At 35.4% G+C, this 17,575-nt stretch overlaps 1 protein-coding gene across 1 annotated transcript; it reads left to right on the top strand.

The window, feature by feature from the left end:
• The first annotated feature begins 41 nt into the window (after positions 1-41).
• Positions 42-15,085, top strand: LOC134230849 (ATP-dependent RNA helicase me31b-like). Its single transcript, XM_062712704.1, has 11 exons — positions 42-127; positions 556-690; positions 1,565-1,628; positions 2,333-2,567; positions 3,950-4,093; positions 5,094-5,188; positions 5,530-5,652; positions 8,111-8,239; positions 8,481-8,661; positions 9,670-9,823; positions 10,827-15,085. Exons 2-11 carry the CDS (start codon positions 626-628, stop codon positions 10,972-10,974), a joined length of 1,338 nt encoding a protein of 445 aa, XP_062568688.1. The 5' UTR covers positions 42-127; positions 556-625; the 3' UTR covers positions 10,975-15,085.
• The last annotated feature ends 2,490 nt before the right edge of the window (positions 15,086-17,575 follow it).

Below are 17,575 nucleotides of genomic sequence, written 5' to 3'. Positions count from 1 at the left end.
CTAAAAATGTTGACAGTTATAGAAAAACAAGTTTTTGTTTATTTATTAAACATAAACAAAACGACTTCCTGTCTTGCGCAAATCCTACCGACTCCGGCCGTCAGAGAAGATTTTTCTGTGAGGAAGGGTACTGTTAGAATCTTTGGTCATCTTGTTTATGTGGTTGTCTGATAAGAATAAAATATCCGATAAATGCAGAAGCGATAATTATTCTACCGAATTAAGGATGTATTTCATGAAAATAATTGATATCGAAATAATATATGCCCATGAATCTTGGATATTTTTCTTAGAAATCAACATTAAAAATTTGAAAACTGTCAGAATGTTTTGTAAAAGTAAGAAGGTTGGGTTAACGGTTCTCCAGCGTATTGCTTTCTTTTAGTCTACACTAGAAGTATATTTTGTTTATTCAAGACATTTGGCACAATTCTTTTGTATCCTTTGTTGACGATCCAGATTGTAGCCCGAATTATCTCAACATTCAATGCCACTCTTAGCTTTCTTATTTATCATTTTTGCAATGACATAATGTACATATACTTTATTTTGCAGTTTCATGTTTTCGACAAATTCATAGTTTGAACAACCACAACACCTACTTAAAATATTGGTGGATGTAACCATGGCTTCGGCTACAGTTGAGCAAAATTCTGGCAACCATGCCAATTCGACAGATGCTAAAACTGGGTAAGGGGCTTCTATTTACGCCGTCTGATTCCACAAAAGTGGTATGTTTAAAGTACAGTCAAACAAGGTTTAAACATTCTCAAGAATTATTTTTACTCACCTTGTTGGCTATAAAATACTTAGGAGTTAGGGGCCCACTTATACAGGTTGGGACCAATCGCCCAAATGGGATATAATAGCCCGTTTGGGATATAATATCCCAAATGGGCTATAAATTTACTGTGCAAAAATTGAAATTTTTTATTTTGGCAATAAATATCATAAATTCGCATCAAAACACTTAAAAAAAAGAATAACTTTTGGTAAGCAAGTTTTTCTGTAACCCTACAGTTTGTAAGATTGATCCCCAAGAAGTTAAGGAACTTCCGAGGGATCAATCTCCTAAACTGTTGGCATACAGGAAAACTTGTCAACCAAAAGTTATTCCTTTTTAAGTGTCCTGATGCGGATTTATGATATTTATAGCCAAAATAAAAAATTTCATTTTTTTCACTGTAAATTTATAGCCCATTTGGGATATTATATCCCAAACGGACTATTATATCCCATTTGGGCGATTGGTCCCAACCTGTTATATAAAACATAAATTTGCAAGTAAGCATGCAAGTAGTTATTTACATATAGGATCTCACATGATTTGTAGTTGGATATGATTTTTATCCAACAAGTTGTGTGGATTTTATCCCCGAGCCTTGGCTTAACCCAATGAGTTAAACAAGGATTTTTGTGATGTCAAGAGGTGAAAGGGGATTTATCTCTTATGATGTCCCTCTCTTAATTATCTTACCATAGCTCATCATTACAGGTGTCATATTTCACATTTAATTTTAAAATTACTTTGATGTATGTATTTATACTCTCTTTCTGTTTTCAGAGATCTCTCTGGGTGGAAAGCAAAACTTAATCTCCCTCCTAAGGACCACAGAGTTAAAACCAGTGTAAGTCTGTCAGAAGGATTAATATCAAGCCTCATGGCTTAATCTAGTCAAAAATGCATAAAAAACATTTACTTTAGATGTTGTTCCTTTTACTATCTATTGTTACTATAGTGTTAGTTGTTAATAATTATTAAATTAAGATTTAATTAAAAAAAAATCTTCAGGCCATCTGCAAAAAAATTTTGACTTATTTTTTGAGTGTTTTGGTGTTTTAGTCCCCGACCTAATTTCACATCAGGAAGTGATTTAATAAATATGCTCCTGGTATAGCATGAAGGTGTTTAAAATGGCCTGAAAGTTATAAAAAAATAATTAGAGCAACACATCTTCAAATGGTCATTTCAAGTTAAAACACGGATGTCCCTTTACTTGTAATGAACATGTATATTGAACTTGACATTTCATCGCGATGTCATTCATGTAGATTCGATGCGAGATTTTGAGAACCACAATACACTTGGTATACACCCTGTAGAAATGTTTAACATCAATTTTTTTTAATCTTATAATTAATTATAAATCATATTTAAAGTAAGATATTTAAAATTGCAACAGTAAATTATCTCTCTCTCTCTCTTTTCTCCCAAAATAACTCTTGAGTTGAAAGAGGGAAAGCAAACATTAAGTTTAAAGTTGGCCTCATTAGAAAAAAATGTTTAGTATGTCTTATTGAACTTATATAAAAGTACTCCATTTCCTTTCAGGATGTGACAAACACCAAAGGTAACGAGTTTGAGGACTTCTGTTTGAAGCGAGAACTGCTAATGGGGATATTTGAGAAGGGGTGGGAGAAACCCTCCCCAATCCAGGAGGCCAGCATTCCTATCGCATTAACCGGAAGAGACGTTCTAGCTCGCGCTAAAAATGGCACAGGAAAAACCGGGGCCTACACTATTCCAATTCTGGAAAAGGCAGACCCAAGCCGAGATGAAGTTCAATGTAAGTCTTGCCTACTGGGGGACCACAGTTTTTATAATGAAATGGTATACTTGTGTGTAAATTACTGAATTACACGTAATTACAGTGTTGCTAAGGGTAAATGAACTAAATACTTAGGAGAAGGGGAATGTTGTGTTTGCCCTTCTATTTAAAAGTTGATAACTTTCTTGAACTAAAATTTTGTAGGAAAAATTTATATAACAATGCATCTTCATTGACTTGTCTTTTTAGCTCACCTGAGCCGAAGGCTCAAGTGAGCTTTTCTGATCAAAATTTGTCCGTTATCTGTCGTCGTCGTTGTCGGCGTAAACTTTTCACATTTTCATCTTCTTCTCAAGAGCCACTGGGCCAATTTCAACCAAACTTGGCACAAAGTATCCTTGGGTGAAGGGGAATCAAGTTTGTTCAAATGAAGGGCCACGCCCCCAAAGAACTTCCAAGGGGAGATAATTATGAATTTGTGAAAAATTTATGGCATTTTTAAAAAATCTTCTTCTCCAGAACCGCTGGGCCAGGAAAGATGAAACTCATGTGGAAGCATCCTCAGGTAGTGTAGATTCAAGTTTGTTCAAATCATGACCCCCGGGGCAAGGGTGGGGCCAAAATGGCCGACCCAAGTTTTACATAGGAATATATAGGAAAAATCTTTAAAAATCTTTTTCTCCAGAACCACTGGGCCAGGAAAGGTGAAACTCATGTGGAATCATCGTCAGGTAGTGTAGATTCAAGTTTGTTCAAATCATGACCCCTGGGGCAAGGGTGGGGCCAAAATGGCCGACCCTAGTTCTACATAGGAATATATAAGAAAAATCTTTATCTCAAGAACCACTAGGACAGGAAAGATGAAACTCATGTGGAATCATCTTTAGGTAGTGTAGATTCAAATTTGTTCAAATCATGACCCCTGGGGCAAGGGTGGGGCCAAAATGGCCGACCCAAGTTTTACATAGGAATATATAGGAAAAATCTTTAAAAATCTTCTTCTCAAGAACCACTGGGCCAGGAGAGATGAAACTCATGTGGAATCATCCTCAGGTAGTGTAGATTCAAGTTTGTTCAAATCATGACCCCCGGGGCTAGGGTGGGGCCAAAATGGCCGACCCAAGTTTTACATAGGGATATATAGGGAAACCTTTTAAAATCTTCTTTTCAAGTACTTCAAAGCTATGACTTGTGATATTTATATGGAATCATCCTCAGGTAGTGTAGATTCTAGTTTGTTCAAATGATGAACGCCTGGAGGGGTGGAGTAAATTCAAGCCTGATGTGCTCAGGTGAGCGCTGTGGCCCCTGGGCCTCTTGTTGCATTTTTATTGCAATGTATACATACAGCAAAACAAACCAAACACTCTCAAGCAGGATACTTTTGTTTTATATTCCAGCTTTAGTTATTGTGCCAACTCGAGAATTAGCCCTCCAGACCAGTCAGATCTGTATTGAGCTCAGTAAACACTTAGGACTCAAAGTAATGGTGACTACAGGGGGGACCAATCTGAAAGACGATATCATGAGGCTCTACGAACCAGGTTTGTCAAAGAACTAGATTTACCCTATTTATACCTTTCAAAACATGCTCCAATTTCTTAAGACTGTTTTGCAGAATAATGCAAGTCTTCAGTACCTTTTTTCATTAAAACTGTTGTTAAGTTATCAACACTATATTTCAGTCTTGTGTTCAGATTCCATATTAGAGCAGTGATTTTTCTACACTCAATTTAGGTCCGAATATCGGCCCTTTCCCCTCTCAAAAATTACCGATTTTTTCCCAATTTTCAACTGCTTTTTTTCCCAAAATCAAAAACGTATTGTTTTGGTTATATTGAATTTTTTATGTACGACTTATCTAAAATGGAACGCTATTGATTTTGGTCATTTGGACGCTTAAAATAATGGCAAAAACCAGCAGTTTATTTGTGTGTTTGCAAGACTTGGAAAAACAAATCGATCTCAAACTTGTGTGTCAATCATCGTAAGAAATTTAATATGCATGTGAATCAGTTAAACATAGCTTTATTTGTAAATTGCAAGTACTAGTAGTTCTACAACAAGCTTCCTTGATTTCACGAAAATTAAACTTTCTTCATTCGTTTCTTCATTGCGGAGAAACACAGCAATAATATGCTTGTAAATCGTGTCGAGATTATTCCGTCTCCAGTGCGAGCAATAACCAGAAATCGGGAATGATTTTTTTCTCAGTTAAGTCTACCATTATGGCAAAAAATGGAATATAGGACAATCAAAGAACAAAAATGAAAGAAAATTAAAAAATGTAGAACTGTGTCCATTTTGTTGAAAAATTTTGTAGCAAATAAATTTGATAAATGATATTACATTTACTTATATATTTTATTTTACTAGTCAACATGAAGGTTAATTACAATCTTATTGTTTTTCCCAATTTGACACAAATGTCGACAATTTTTCCCAGTTGAAAAGGCCCAGGCCCCTTTTAAAAATTGTAGAAAAATCGCTGTAGAGTTTTTAATACAGTAGATTGTGCTAATTGACAATAATTTATTTTTTCAGTACATGTGATCATTGCCACCCCTGGCAGAATCCTGGACCTGATGAATAAAAATCTAGTCAAAATCAGTAAATGTGGCATGCTGGTCCTGGATGAGGTATAAATAACAAGGAACATTTCTGTTAAGCCTTCAGTAATGTAGTGTTTTTTTATTCCAATAACTTTACTGTCAAGAGTTGGACACAGTAGGGTTCTTTGATTCCACAACTTTTCTGTTTGGAGATTGACAATGTTGTATTTTATTGTAGCCTTTCATAAGAAAATATTTTCATTAGCTGTTTCTGTTAAAAAAGTGAATAGAGTGCCTTTGTAAAACGATAACTAATATTCTTACAAAAATTTTATTGTACAGCACAAGCATGTATAATGTTTGTTTTAGGTCATGTCAGCATACTTCACTATACACTCAATATATATTAAGTATGGTTTACATTTTAGGCTGACAAACTGCTGTCTCAAGACTTTAAAGGAATGCTGGATCACATCATCGCCCATCTCCCACCAGACCGACAGATTCTCCTGTACTCGGCTACCTTTCCTTTGACTGTGGAACAATTCATGGTGAGTGTCAAAATGGAGATAATATGCTCAGTACTGAATGCATGTACAGACACTGAGGGTCAAACCAGTTCCATGTCAACAAAGAGGTGACTGTTGATGGGGATGGAGATTTCTTGACATGATGAAAACCTTAACCAGTTCTGCTTCTGAGAAAAAAATGCAGACAGTTAACCACTTCTGACAAGGTCTCCTTCAGGAACATAGACATATTACTGTACTTGTACTTCAGAAAGCGAGCTTCATATTTTGGCGCAGTCAACAATGTGCAAATTCATGAATACCGTTAATAAATCATTTATATGTACAGTACATAGCACTGAGGAGTATAGCGCTAATTCATGAATACGCTAACCACAAAATAACCAGCGATTGTGCCAAATTTTGAATACTCCAATTTATGTACACATACAGTATCTTTTAGAACAAATAGTAAGCCACACTTGTCTTATGCTTCTTATAGACATATAAGACATAAAAAAAATCTTCTTTCTTTCTTGATAAAAAAAATTGAGAAATGTTTATGTAAAGGTAAATTATAAACAAAGCTTTTAACATGACTCAATCAAAATTTAACGTTTGTGACAAAGAATTCCGGTAACCTTATTGTCTAAAATGAAACCTTGTAGATAGAAATAGGAGGAAGCTTACTAGGGTGTGTTACTTGTGTCATAATAAAATGGTATTGGATTCTTTTTCAGTATTACACAGATGTAATGATATGACTGTGTTTTTCAAAAGTCAATAGGAATGATGTTTAGATTTGTCACAAGCTTTATTGTACATAAAAAAAAATGTATTCAACAAGAACACCACATCATGGTACATGCATAATGTAGTTTCTCAATCACCTTCGAGTGGTATGCTTAATGCTATTGGTGTTTATGCAGTTTTAAGATTCTATAGACCTTGATGTGATGAAAACTTCTTCCAGTTCTGCTTCTGAGGAAAGCAATGCAGACACCTACCACTTCTGACAGGGTCTTGGAATACATTATTGTAATTTTTAAAGTGAGGTTGATGGGAGGGGGGATTTAAAAGATATAATTAGGGTCTTAATATGATTGAGTGTTCAGTGATCTAAATGCCCATATGCACTTCATGGAATAAATTTTAAAACTGCTTCCACTTTGACCATAGCAATGTCCATATCAATGGGGTAATTTCTAATAAGTGGACAAGAGCAAGGAATTAATTAATACTGTAGATTTTAACAACATCATATTTTCCTTATGAACAAAACATGCAAATACATTCTTAAATAATTTTGTCGGCACAATATGGGGGCTTAAATTGGGATCTGATTCATAAGTTACAATCCTTTGTAATGCAGTCTTTTAAATGTTTAAAGTTAATGACAAATACTGCGTATGGAAACAAAATGATAGAGATCTTGGTGTGATGAAACTCTAACCAGTTCTGCTTCTGAGAAAATCAATGCAGACATTTAACCACTTCTGACAAGATCCAGGTGACATAAAGAAGTTACTATGAACTTGTGTTGATTATTTTACAGCTATATCCTTAATTTGTAAGAAAACAAAAACCCAAACAGATTTAATGAAATATATAGGAAAAATCATATTGAAAGATCTCTCTCTTTCTCTCTCTCTCTCTCTCTCTCTCTCTCTCTCAAAATTTTTTTTTTAGTGGGGTCATTTAATAAATCCTAGTAAAGGACAGAATTGTCACAAGCTTCCCATGGGCCTCTTGTTTTTTAGTGATTTAATATCCTACCTCCTTACACCCCAAGCCCCTGCATTTAAATAAACAGGAAGATGTGTAAGTGAAATGAATGTCAGATCCATTTCATTATTAAGGTGTTTTGTGTCACAAAACTTGTCTATTGAATATATAAAATTTACATCAACAATTACTTTGCGTTGACTCTACAAGTCAGTTAATCTCAAGACAAGGGTTTATTATTCAACAAATACAGTGGCAAGGAAATAATTTCTATTCTGCAAACTTTAAATCCTCTAATAGAGAAATTAGATTTAAACATCAACAGAAATGTCTTGTGAGGTCACATCTGATTGCAATTCCTCTTCATTTGCACTAATTGCATTAGAATAAGTGAGACATGATCTTAATCCAAAGTTTTTTCACCAATTTTGTCACTTTTTGAATCAAAGGATGCCTCAATCTTTTCATAACTGCAGCAGTCAAAATTAGGGAAAACTGAATTAAATGTGTTGGTAATTTATATTAGAGAATAATGTGGTCCTTTGATCTTTACAATAATGGAAGTAGTATTAATTTTAAAAGATTACATGATCTTGGTGTGATGAAACTCAAACCAGTTCTGCTTCTGAGAAATTCAATGCAGACATTTTAACCACTTCTGACAAGATCGTATAAGACACGGAAATCATTCTTGTACATGTTGTGTCTCTAACTTACATGTTTAATCTTTCCTCTACATGTCTTCAGTCTATAACCTGTGTGTGTTATTTTACAGAGGAAGCATCTTAATAATCCGTACGAGATCAACTTGATGGACGAACTAACTCTGAAGGGAGTGACCCAGTATTACGCCTTTGTCCAGGAAAAACAGAAAGTCCACTGTCTCAATACTTTATTCTCAAAGGTAGGAAAAACAGAAAGTCCACTGTCTCAATACTTTATTCTCAAAGGTAGGAAAAACAGAAAGTCCACTGTCTCAATACTTTATTCTCAAAGGTATAAAAAGAACAAGGCCTTTCCTTGGGTATCAATATTTTTTATCTTAGGGTTTGACATACTTTTGGAAAAAAAAAAAAAAAAAAAAAAACGGCCATTAGCCACCATAAAATGTGATCAGTGTTTTACAAATTTCATTTTTGTTTCAGTTGCAAATTAACCAGTCCATTATTTTCTGTAACTCCACACAAAGAGTTGAGCTCCTAGCTAAGAAGATTACTGAGCTGGGCTACTCTTGCTTTTATATCCATGCCAAGATGAACCAGCAGCACAGAAACCGAGTATTCCATGACTTCAGACAGGGGCTGTGTAGGAACTTAGTGTGTTCAGGTAGGGCAAAATAAAGGGCCTCGCTTAGGGCAAAATAAAGGGCCTCAGGTAGGGCAAAAAAGGGAGTTGTGTAAGAACTTAGTGTGTTCAGGTAGGGCAAAATAAAGGGCCTTGTGTAGGGCAAAATAAAGGGCCTTGTGTAGGGCAAAATAAAGGGCCTCAGCTAGGGCAAAATAAAGGGCCTCAGGTAGGGCAAAAAAGGGAGTTGTGTAAGAACTTAGAGTGTTCAGGTAGGGCAAAATAAAGGGGCTGTGAAGGAACTTAGTGTGTTCAGGTAGGGCAAAATAAAAGGGGCTGTGAAGGAACTTAGTGTGTTCAGGTAGTGCAAAAAATGAGCTGAGTAAGAACTTTGTGTGTTCAGGTAGGGCAAAATAAAGGGCCTCAGGTAGGGCTAAAAAAGGGTGCTGTGTAAGAACTTAGTGTGGTCAGGTAGGGCAAAATAGAGGGGCTGTGTAAGAACTTATTGTGTTCAGGGGTAGGGCAAAATAAAGGGACTCTGTAGGAACTTAGTGTGTTCAGGTAGGATGAAAATGAATTTTCCACTACCCCGTGTAGGGCCAAATATGGGCCCCATCGCAAAAGTAAAACCCCTCTCTGTTTCCTAAAAAATTAACTAAGGTAGGGTAAAATAAAGGGACTGTGGAAATTTGCATGTTTAGATAAGGTATAAAACGGGCTGTGTAGGTTCTTGGTATGCAGCAAAGGTAAACCCACAATTTGATTACATCTTAACTTATACATTTATATACTGTATAGGGATGTTTTCGCCTCGTGTTATTTTCATCTTTTCAAACTTCCAAACAATTTTGCCCTGTTTTAAATTCACTTAGTCATAATTCTGTTTAAGAAATTATGCTGTGTTTTTTGAATACGCCCTGTTTTAAATTGGCCTACCTATGTGTAAATGGGCGAAAATAAAATGGGGGCGAAAATTTCCCTTTGCACAGTATATAAACTCTCTTTGACACATTGTTGAACAAAAAATACCTGTGTAAATTTTTCTTGCAGATCTGTTCACCAGAGGTATTGATATTCAGGCAGTAAATGTTGTCATCAACTTTGACTTCCCAAAACACGCTGAGACGTATCTCCACAGAATTGGTCGATCAGGGCGATTCGGACACCTGGGGGTGGCCATCAATCTCATTACCTATGACGACAGGTAAAATTCTCTCTATTGACTGACTTTATAGTTATAGCTTCTCAATATTTCTTGTCCATGAACAGTGATTTTTCTACACACAACTTAGGTCCGAATATCGGCCCTTTCCCCTCTCAAAAATTACCGATTTTTTCCCAATTTTCAACTGCTTTTTTCCCAAAATCAAAACGTATTGTTTTGGTTATATTGAATTTTTTATGTATGACTTATCTAAAATGGAACCCTATTGTTTTACGTCATTCGGACGCTTAAACTAATGGCAAAAAACAGCAGTTTATTTGTGTGTTTGCAAGACTTGGAAAAACACATCGATCAGGTCATGTGGATGTCAAACTTGTGTGTCAATATATCGTAAGAAATTTAATATGCATGTGAATCGGTTAAACATAGCTTCATTTGTAAATTGCAAGTACTAGTAGTTCTACAACAAGCTTCCTTGATTTCACAAAAATTAAACTGTTTCTTCATCCTGCAGATACTAGCATTGTACAGAAATACATGCTTGTAAATATAGTGTCAAGATTATTCCAGCTCCAATGCGAGCAAAAACGAGAAAGCTGGAATGATTTTTTCTCAATTATGTCTACCATTATGGCAAAAAATGGAATATAGGACAATCAAAAAACAAAAATGAAAGAAAATTAAAAATGTAGAACTGTGTTCATTTTGTTGAAAAATTTTATAGCAAATAAATTTAATAAAAGATATTACATTTACTTGTATATTTTATTTTACATGTCAATATGAAGATTAATAACAATCTTATTGTTTTTCCCAATTTAATACAAATGTCGACAATTTTTCCCAATTGAAAAGGCCCAGGCCCCATTTAAAAATTGTAGAAAAATCACTGATGAAGTCAGAAAGAAGAATGAAAATAAAGTCTATTTCTCTACCCTTAGGTGACATATTAGGTTAACTGAATGATTGTGACACACAGATGATTGTTTAGGCCTAGCTCAATTTTTTAATTACTGAATAATAAAATTCATACCCTTGACAGGTTTGCCTTGCACAAGATTGAAAGTGAACTGGGAACAGAGATTAAACCCATTCCCAAAAACATAGACAAGTCCCTTTATGTGGCAGAATTTCATATGGTGAACGAAGAAGACGGAGATCAAAGTTCACAGCAGAGAGGAGCCCGCTAGAATGGATCACCCTTCACTGTCATCGCATTCATTCATTTTTGTGTCACAACATGCTGAAATAATCTGTATTCTTGAAAAACTTTCACTGTAAAGCCTTGAGGAACAACATATCAACCAAAACAAACATCAAGGATGATCAGCATGTGTTTTCATCTCTCATTTTATATGGCATTATTTGTTGGAGGGAGGGGTTCAGCAGGGGGAGGTAACCAGTGCTATTGTTTCACCATATTTTGTCACAATGTTTTAGAATTGACACAGTTTGGTGATAAGCAAATTGTAGATTTAGGTTCAATGAATTGTAAATTTGTATATGTTGCAAAAAGGGAAAGAACAAAGATTGATGCTAGATTAAAAAAAAATTGTACTGTAAAACTCGTTTAGTGCGAACACGGATATGGCGAATTCACAGATGTATGGAAGTTATCTTGGAACCCAAGCTATATAGATTTAATGAACTCCTTATAGGGATATAACGAATTATTGATATAGCGAAGTAATTTCATGGGTCCCTGTGACTTAGTTATAACTGAGTTTTACTGTAACATGTTTATTTATGATACTTTTACTTTTAGGTATATAAGTTGGATGACATAAGATAATAAAGTATTTCTTGAGTTTATGAATAATGGCAATGTTAAAAAAATTAAAAGCCTGAAGATGGTATAGGACACAGTGCCTTTTATCAAAGCTGGAATAGTTATGGGATAAAAAGTCCTTCAATTTATGACAAGGGTTGCATATGATTTAAAGAGTGTATATTGATAGCAGTCCTGTACCCCCATAAATCAAGTTTTTATCCCCATAATAAAAAGTTTTTATCTGTCATCAATCCTTGTTCTCTTCCCTTTTAGAGTAATATATTTTTGGTGCAGATAAATGTAAAACAAAAGTGTGGAGTCTGCATAAGAATCAGCTATTTATTTCTGTTGATCTCAGTGTAGAAGGAAGCCTGCATCTGTCATATGTCTTATTTTTGTGTTCCTTTATTGTCAGAAGGTTGATTCGTAATCAAGTGAAAAGACGTTGTTTTTAAATGCATTGCAACTAAATTATCAACTTATGTAAGGATCTTCAGGATCACCATTATCATTAGGAATCTATATTTGTTGGAAACTAAGAAATGCATATTTTGATATTTAAGCAATGTGTTTTTGGATATTTAAGTGTGTATTAGAGGTCTACTCACTGTTTCCGTACTAAATTGGTCTCAGAGTTTCTGAATGATATAAGCATGATAAGGAAGTGAATAATGATTTGATGAACTTGAGAAAAAACATTGTGATGAGCTTCTGATAATGGCATGTAGACAGTTATGGATGCAAGCTTCCTTCCTGAACATTTGTACATTATTTATATTCACTGTCATCTTTTACTGTCATGTCACAAAGTGACAATTCAAAGTCGGACCTTCCCTTAATCAAAAACAGCCTTCTCCTCCTAGCAGTATTTCATTTGTACAGATTTCCCTCCAATTTTGTATAGAGTTAAGGTGTAGTGGGGGGTGGGGGAATTCCCTGCCCCCCACAAATCTACTGGTATTCTGATCTGTGTACATAACAAGGAGCTTAGTTCCTGGAGAATTGAGCCACAAAGAATAGTTTGTGATTCTGTGAGTGAATGCTGGTCAAGGTTGTAAGTGTAAACTAGTCAAATTTTGTATCTGAAATCCACTGTCACCACAAATCAACTTTATGTAACTTTTAATAGGGATGTGCAATTTTTTTCCATGTAAAAAGTGTGCTCATACAGCAAAGGTGTTTTCTCAAAATAGCAAAAACCAAACAAAAAAAAATGGGGAGAGTGAAGAAATGACAAAATAAAGATGAGTCATAGGGGTTAATACTGAAGCCTTGCTGAATGAGCACATTTGACAGAACCAGCAGTGTGAAGCCTTTCTATGTGACCAGCAGTAAGATACGACAACGTATGGGAAAGGCTACCCAGCCAAACATGTCAGTGTAGATCTGACTGGGTATGTTATTTGTACTAAGTAATGAATAGGGGATACCAGACAAGAGCCATCAGGAGCACCAGTTTATTCTGTATCAGATGATCTCAGGGTTTAACTGTTAGCTGTCGACAACAAAACGAACATTTGCTGTATGTTAGCTAATGTGTGTGTGTCTGCGTGTGAGCGTGTGATTTTGAACAATTGTGCCTTAAACCTTTCTCTGCTTGAGGAGGAAGACAGCGGAGTCTGGGGAAATACGACGCACCGTGACAACAAATCAGATAAAAAATTTGACATGTTTGTACACAGTAGTGAAATAATAATGATGCATAACAAAACAACAGTGCTAAAACTGAGAGCGAAAATATATTTCTGGAGTTGATGCATGCGGAAAAAACTTTTATTCGAGAATTCATGGAAAGTGTCTTATTCAACACATTTATACTACCGTACACACTGAACAAAAAGGACTCTGACGACAAAATAGGAAGAAACGGACTTCTGAATTATTTTGTGAGATTGTGTTCCAGAGAAATGGTGTGTGACAAGGCAGGCATCAGATCCACTTTACCAGACAGGGACTGGTCAATAAGGGCAGCTTTCTAAATATTGCCAGAGATTTCAGTCTCAGTGACACAGACCAGTCAGCCACACAGCTGACGCTGTTATGCCAAAACACTTTGTTTTCTTTTTTTCTTTATTTTGTTGACTGTGCTATATTGAGTTGTTCCCCTTTGTGTGACTGTTAATGTGTTCGTAATATGTGCTATTTAGTTTTTTTTGGGGGGTAACTGAAAGAGAAATTTGTTTTCAATAATTTTGAGGCATTTTTAGACAGATATAGGTAAAGTACACATTGACATCTTTTCTATATTTTTAGGAAACTTTTTGATAAATCTGTTTTTGGATGTAAAGGTCTTAAGATATTCAAGGAAGTTATTTAGTTTTTTGCAGCAGTTGGGTCAAATACTATAAGAAGGCTATGCTATGCTACATTCCTTCAATTTTACAATGACCAAATTTCTTTTTTTTTTCTTTGACAAAGAAATAATATTGCAATGTTTATTTATATAAAGCTATTTTTGTGACCATTGCCAATTTTGGAAACCAGTATAAGGGTCTGTATGAATTAATGACAAGTATTGGGCCCAAATAATCAAGTAACAAAAGCTATGGGTATTGGCCCCCAACAATGAAGTAACAAAAGGGTTCAGTATGGGTCCCAACAGTAAAGTAACAAAAGCTTTGGGTAATGGGCCCCCACAATGAAGTAACAAAAGCTTTGGGTATTGGGCCCCTACAGTAAAGTAACAAAAGCTTTGGGTATTGGGGCCCCAACAATGAAGTGACATTGGCTTTGGGTATTGATACACTGTTAATTCAGTATATTTGTATGTTTTGATTATGAAAATATTTTTGGCAAGTAGATGTGAAAAACAGAAAAAGAAAGTGGGTGGAAATTTTTTCCTGGGATTTCTACCTGATGGAGATTGTAAAAATGAATTTTAAAGTGCATTAGAATGAAATAAAATCAAAGGTGTGAGCCGATAAATAGGGCAGAATGGATTTCCAGGAATATTCAAACTAACAAGTATGTTTTAAGTTTTAAAATGTGGGACAAAGAAAATAAACCTGAAGAAGGACATATTCAGAACTGAGCAGGATTTTGGTCTCTCTTATCAAAATTTATAGGTGGGGGAATTTTGAACAGGGGAAGGGGTATCACTAATATTAAATTGGATGCAAAAAATTAACAGAAAACAAATAAGATGGTACTGTTTTGGCTTCTTTTTTTTTTATTTAAAGTAAGATGTAGGTTGTGCATTAAATTTTACATATAAAGTGTCCCACTCCTGCTCAAACTTGTCCTTCTAAACACACAGGGGCAGATAAAGCATGAAATAAGTAACATGTTGTGACAAACACTTTGGCATCCTGTTGGAAATACTCAGTTTTACATCTGTTTGGAATTTATTATTGTACACATATTTAAAGTTCAACCTGTTTCTTTTTGGCCATTGAAGTATTAAGATGAAATTAGTGTTGAATACAGAAAATGTTAAAGCAGTGTCTTCAAAATTATTAAGTCAGCATGGTACATTGTTCAATTATTTCAAGGAGAAATTGCAAAAAAATAAAATCTGAAATCAAAGAAAAGTGTTTGTTTTATTTAAGAAGATGGCTCTATTCCTGTGTTATTTTTTCTTATATCACAGCTTAGGCCTTTCAACTGCCGCTAGGGGTAGGTTTTATGAACGATAACTCACTGTTGAAACATGTTGAGAGCAGGCTCGGGGTATCTAACTGTTTACACGCAAGGCAGTTTTTAGCATTTCCCAAGTGTTTCTTTGCTCTTAATAGAATCCAGTGGTTTTAAAATGTAGCACAAATGTTAAACTTATTTACTGTATAGTTGCGTTCACCATTTTCACTTCATATAATTAAAAGTTTTAATTGAAATTAAAAGTGAAATCTACCCTCCTTCTTAGTTCTAACCTAATTAAATTTTTATACTCGGTCGTTCCCCTTCGTGCTTAGTAACACAAGTAAGATGATCAATTGCTGCATTTACTTGTAAAAACATATATTTATATAGGAAGCGAAAAAGCGCGAAAACAAAAAACATGACATGAAATTTTCTTCTTCATAATAATCGTCAAAGAGAGTTAAAATATTGAATATAGTCTGTTCCCCATCTATTTGACCCTGTTATTTCAGGTAGAGTGAAGGCATTCTCTTTCTCATGGTCAACACTTTTGTGTACAAAACAATGTAAGGAATCCTTTTGTGTACATAACAATACCAGTGCTGAAGCAGTCTATATGTCATTCCTATAAACGATAACTCATTAATCGGCACTTAGTTGGTCATTTTTCACACCTGAGTTACCTATCCTTAAAACACAACATCGGAAAAGTCAATTATAAATAAATAAACTTTTTAATGATGTAATTAAATGTATGCATAAGTTATTATCTTTTTTGATAATTTCATGTACCTATAAATCTATCTATGCAATGTTTTTTACCATATGTGCAACTTGAAAAATTAGTTGAAAGGCCTACACAGCTGTGAGAGTTTGTGCCGTAGCCCTGTATTAGAATTGTAGTAGAAGCAGGCACAGCCAGACTGGGTTTGGATGCTGGATCTGATCTCCATCTTCTGGACGAGTGACCAGGTTAAATTAAAGTCTGGGAGCAGGATTATTCTGTAGTAACTATGCTCTAAAAACTTTCTTGATAAACTTACATTGATATGCATCGTTTACGGGAAAATACCACTCATCTATTTTCATATGCTAGCTCTGACCTACATTTTGAGGATGAATGAACAGGTTACTTAATGTTTTCAGAGCATCATTCACGTGTATCAGTAAGCCTTACCTGGACCAAACTTATCTGGATTGTGTATCTAGAGCGATGCACACTACCTAACTTGCTACAAATGCTCAATCTGACCATTTCCAAATGGATGAACAGTGGCGGATCCAGGAATTTCGTAATGGGAGGACGCAGTAGAAGGCAGGAGGGTGTGTCTGCTGTGCTGAAGGCCCAAGGCAAGGTCCTTTTGGGGGTCGGGGGGCGAAGCCCCCAGCAGCTGAAAAGTTTTTACAAATACATGATTTTTCCTTGATTTTAGGATAATGGATATACATGTACATGTATATAAATTTTACATACATACAAAAATTTCAAAAGGGAGGTGGGGGGGGGGGGGGGCGCCGGCCCTGTATCCGCCTTTGTTGAGGAAAGTATACTGGGTAGTCCAAACTATGATTTTGAATTAGACCACAAGTCAGGCGAGTTCATACTATCTGTTTTTGTCTCTTGTAGAGAGTTTTGATATGAGTTGATATAAGTGAGATTTCCTGATCACGTGTTCGATCAGTCCATATGTAAACTTTGCAAGAACCAGTGTGCCAATTTTTATCCAAAGTTGGTACAAGCGTTCTTGGGTGAAAAGAAATTCAAAATGCTATTTAAAATGAAGGGCCAAGTCCCCTCTCAGGAGGAGATAATCAAGAAAAGACACAGATAGGGTATGGCCATTGAAAAAAATCTTCTCAAGAACCACTGGGCCAGAAAAGCAGAAACTTGTGTGGAAGCATCCTGGGGTAGTGTAGATTCTAAATTTTCCAAATCATGACCCCCGGGGGTAGGGTTCGCCACAATAAAGAGTCCCAAGCTTAACGTGCAAAAAATATATATTCTAAAAAAATCCCCAAGAATATACTGGCGCAGAAAAGCTTTTGGTAAAAAAAAAATTAAAACTTGATGTGAATGGGAGAGGATCGTACATTTTGGCCGTGGATTGCGACGATGGCTCTACGTATGAACAATTTCTAAAACAAGGTAAGTTATTGACAAACAAGCTGATGAAACAAGAATTTCAGCAGTCTCGTTTAAAGTCAACATTTCGTTAGTTCTATGGTCGATACAATGATCTTGTCAGCAAATACAGTGAAACCTGTCTAATCCGACATGCACTACGAATTTTGTGTCAGAATAGACAGGGTGTCGGATTGTATAGTGTCAAAACAAGGAAAATACTAAAACGGGAAAGAAATTTAACGTCGGAATTCACAGTGTCGCGATCGGATTATTCAGGTGTCGGATTAAAGAGTTTTCACTGTACCATTTATCACTA

The sequence above is a fragment of the Saccostrea cucullata genome, unplaced genomic scaffold (genome assembly GCF_032062105.1).
Source record: "Saccostrea cucullata isolate Sc308-1 unplaced genomic scaffold, CSIRO_AGI_Scuc_v1 ctg430, whole genome shotgun sequence".
NCBI lineage: Eukaryota > Metazoa > Mollusca > Bivalvia > Ostreida > Ostreidae > Saccostrea > Saccostrea cuccullata.
Note: the sequence above shows the minus strand (reverse complement) of the source record. Positions and strands in the feature narration are given on the sequence as shown.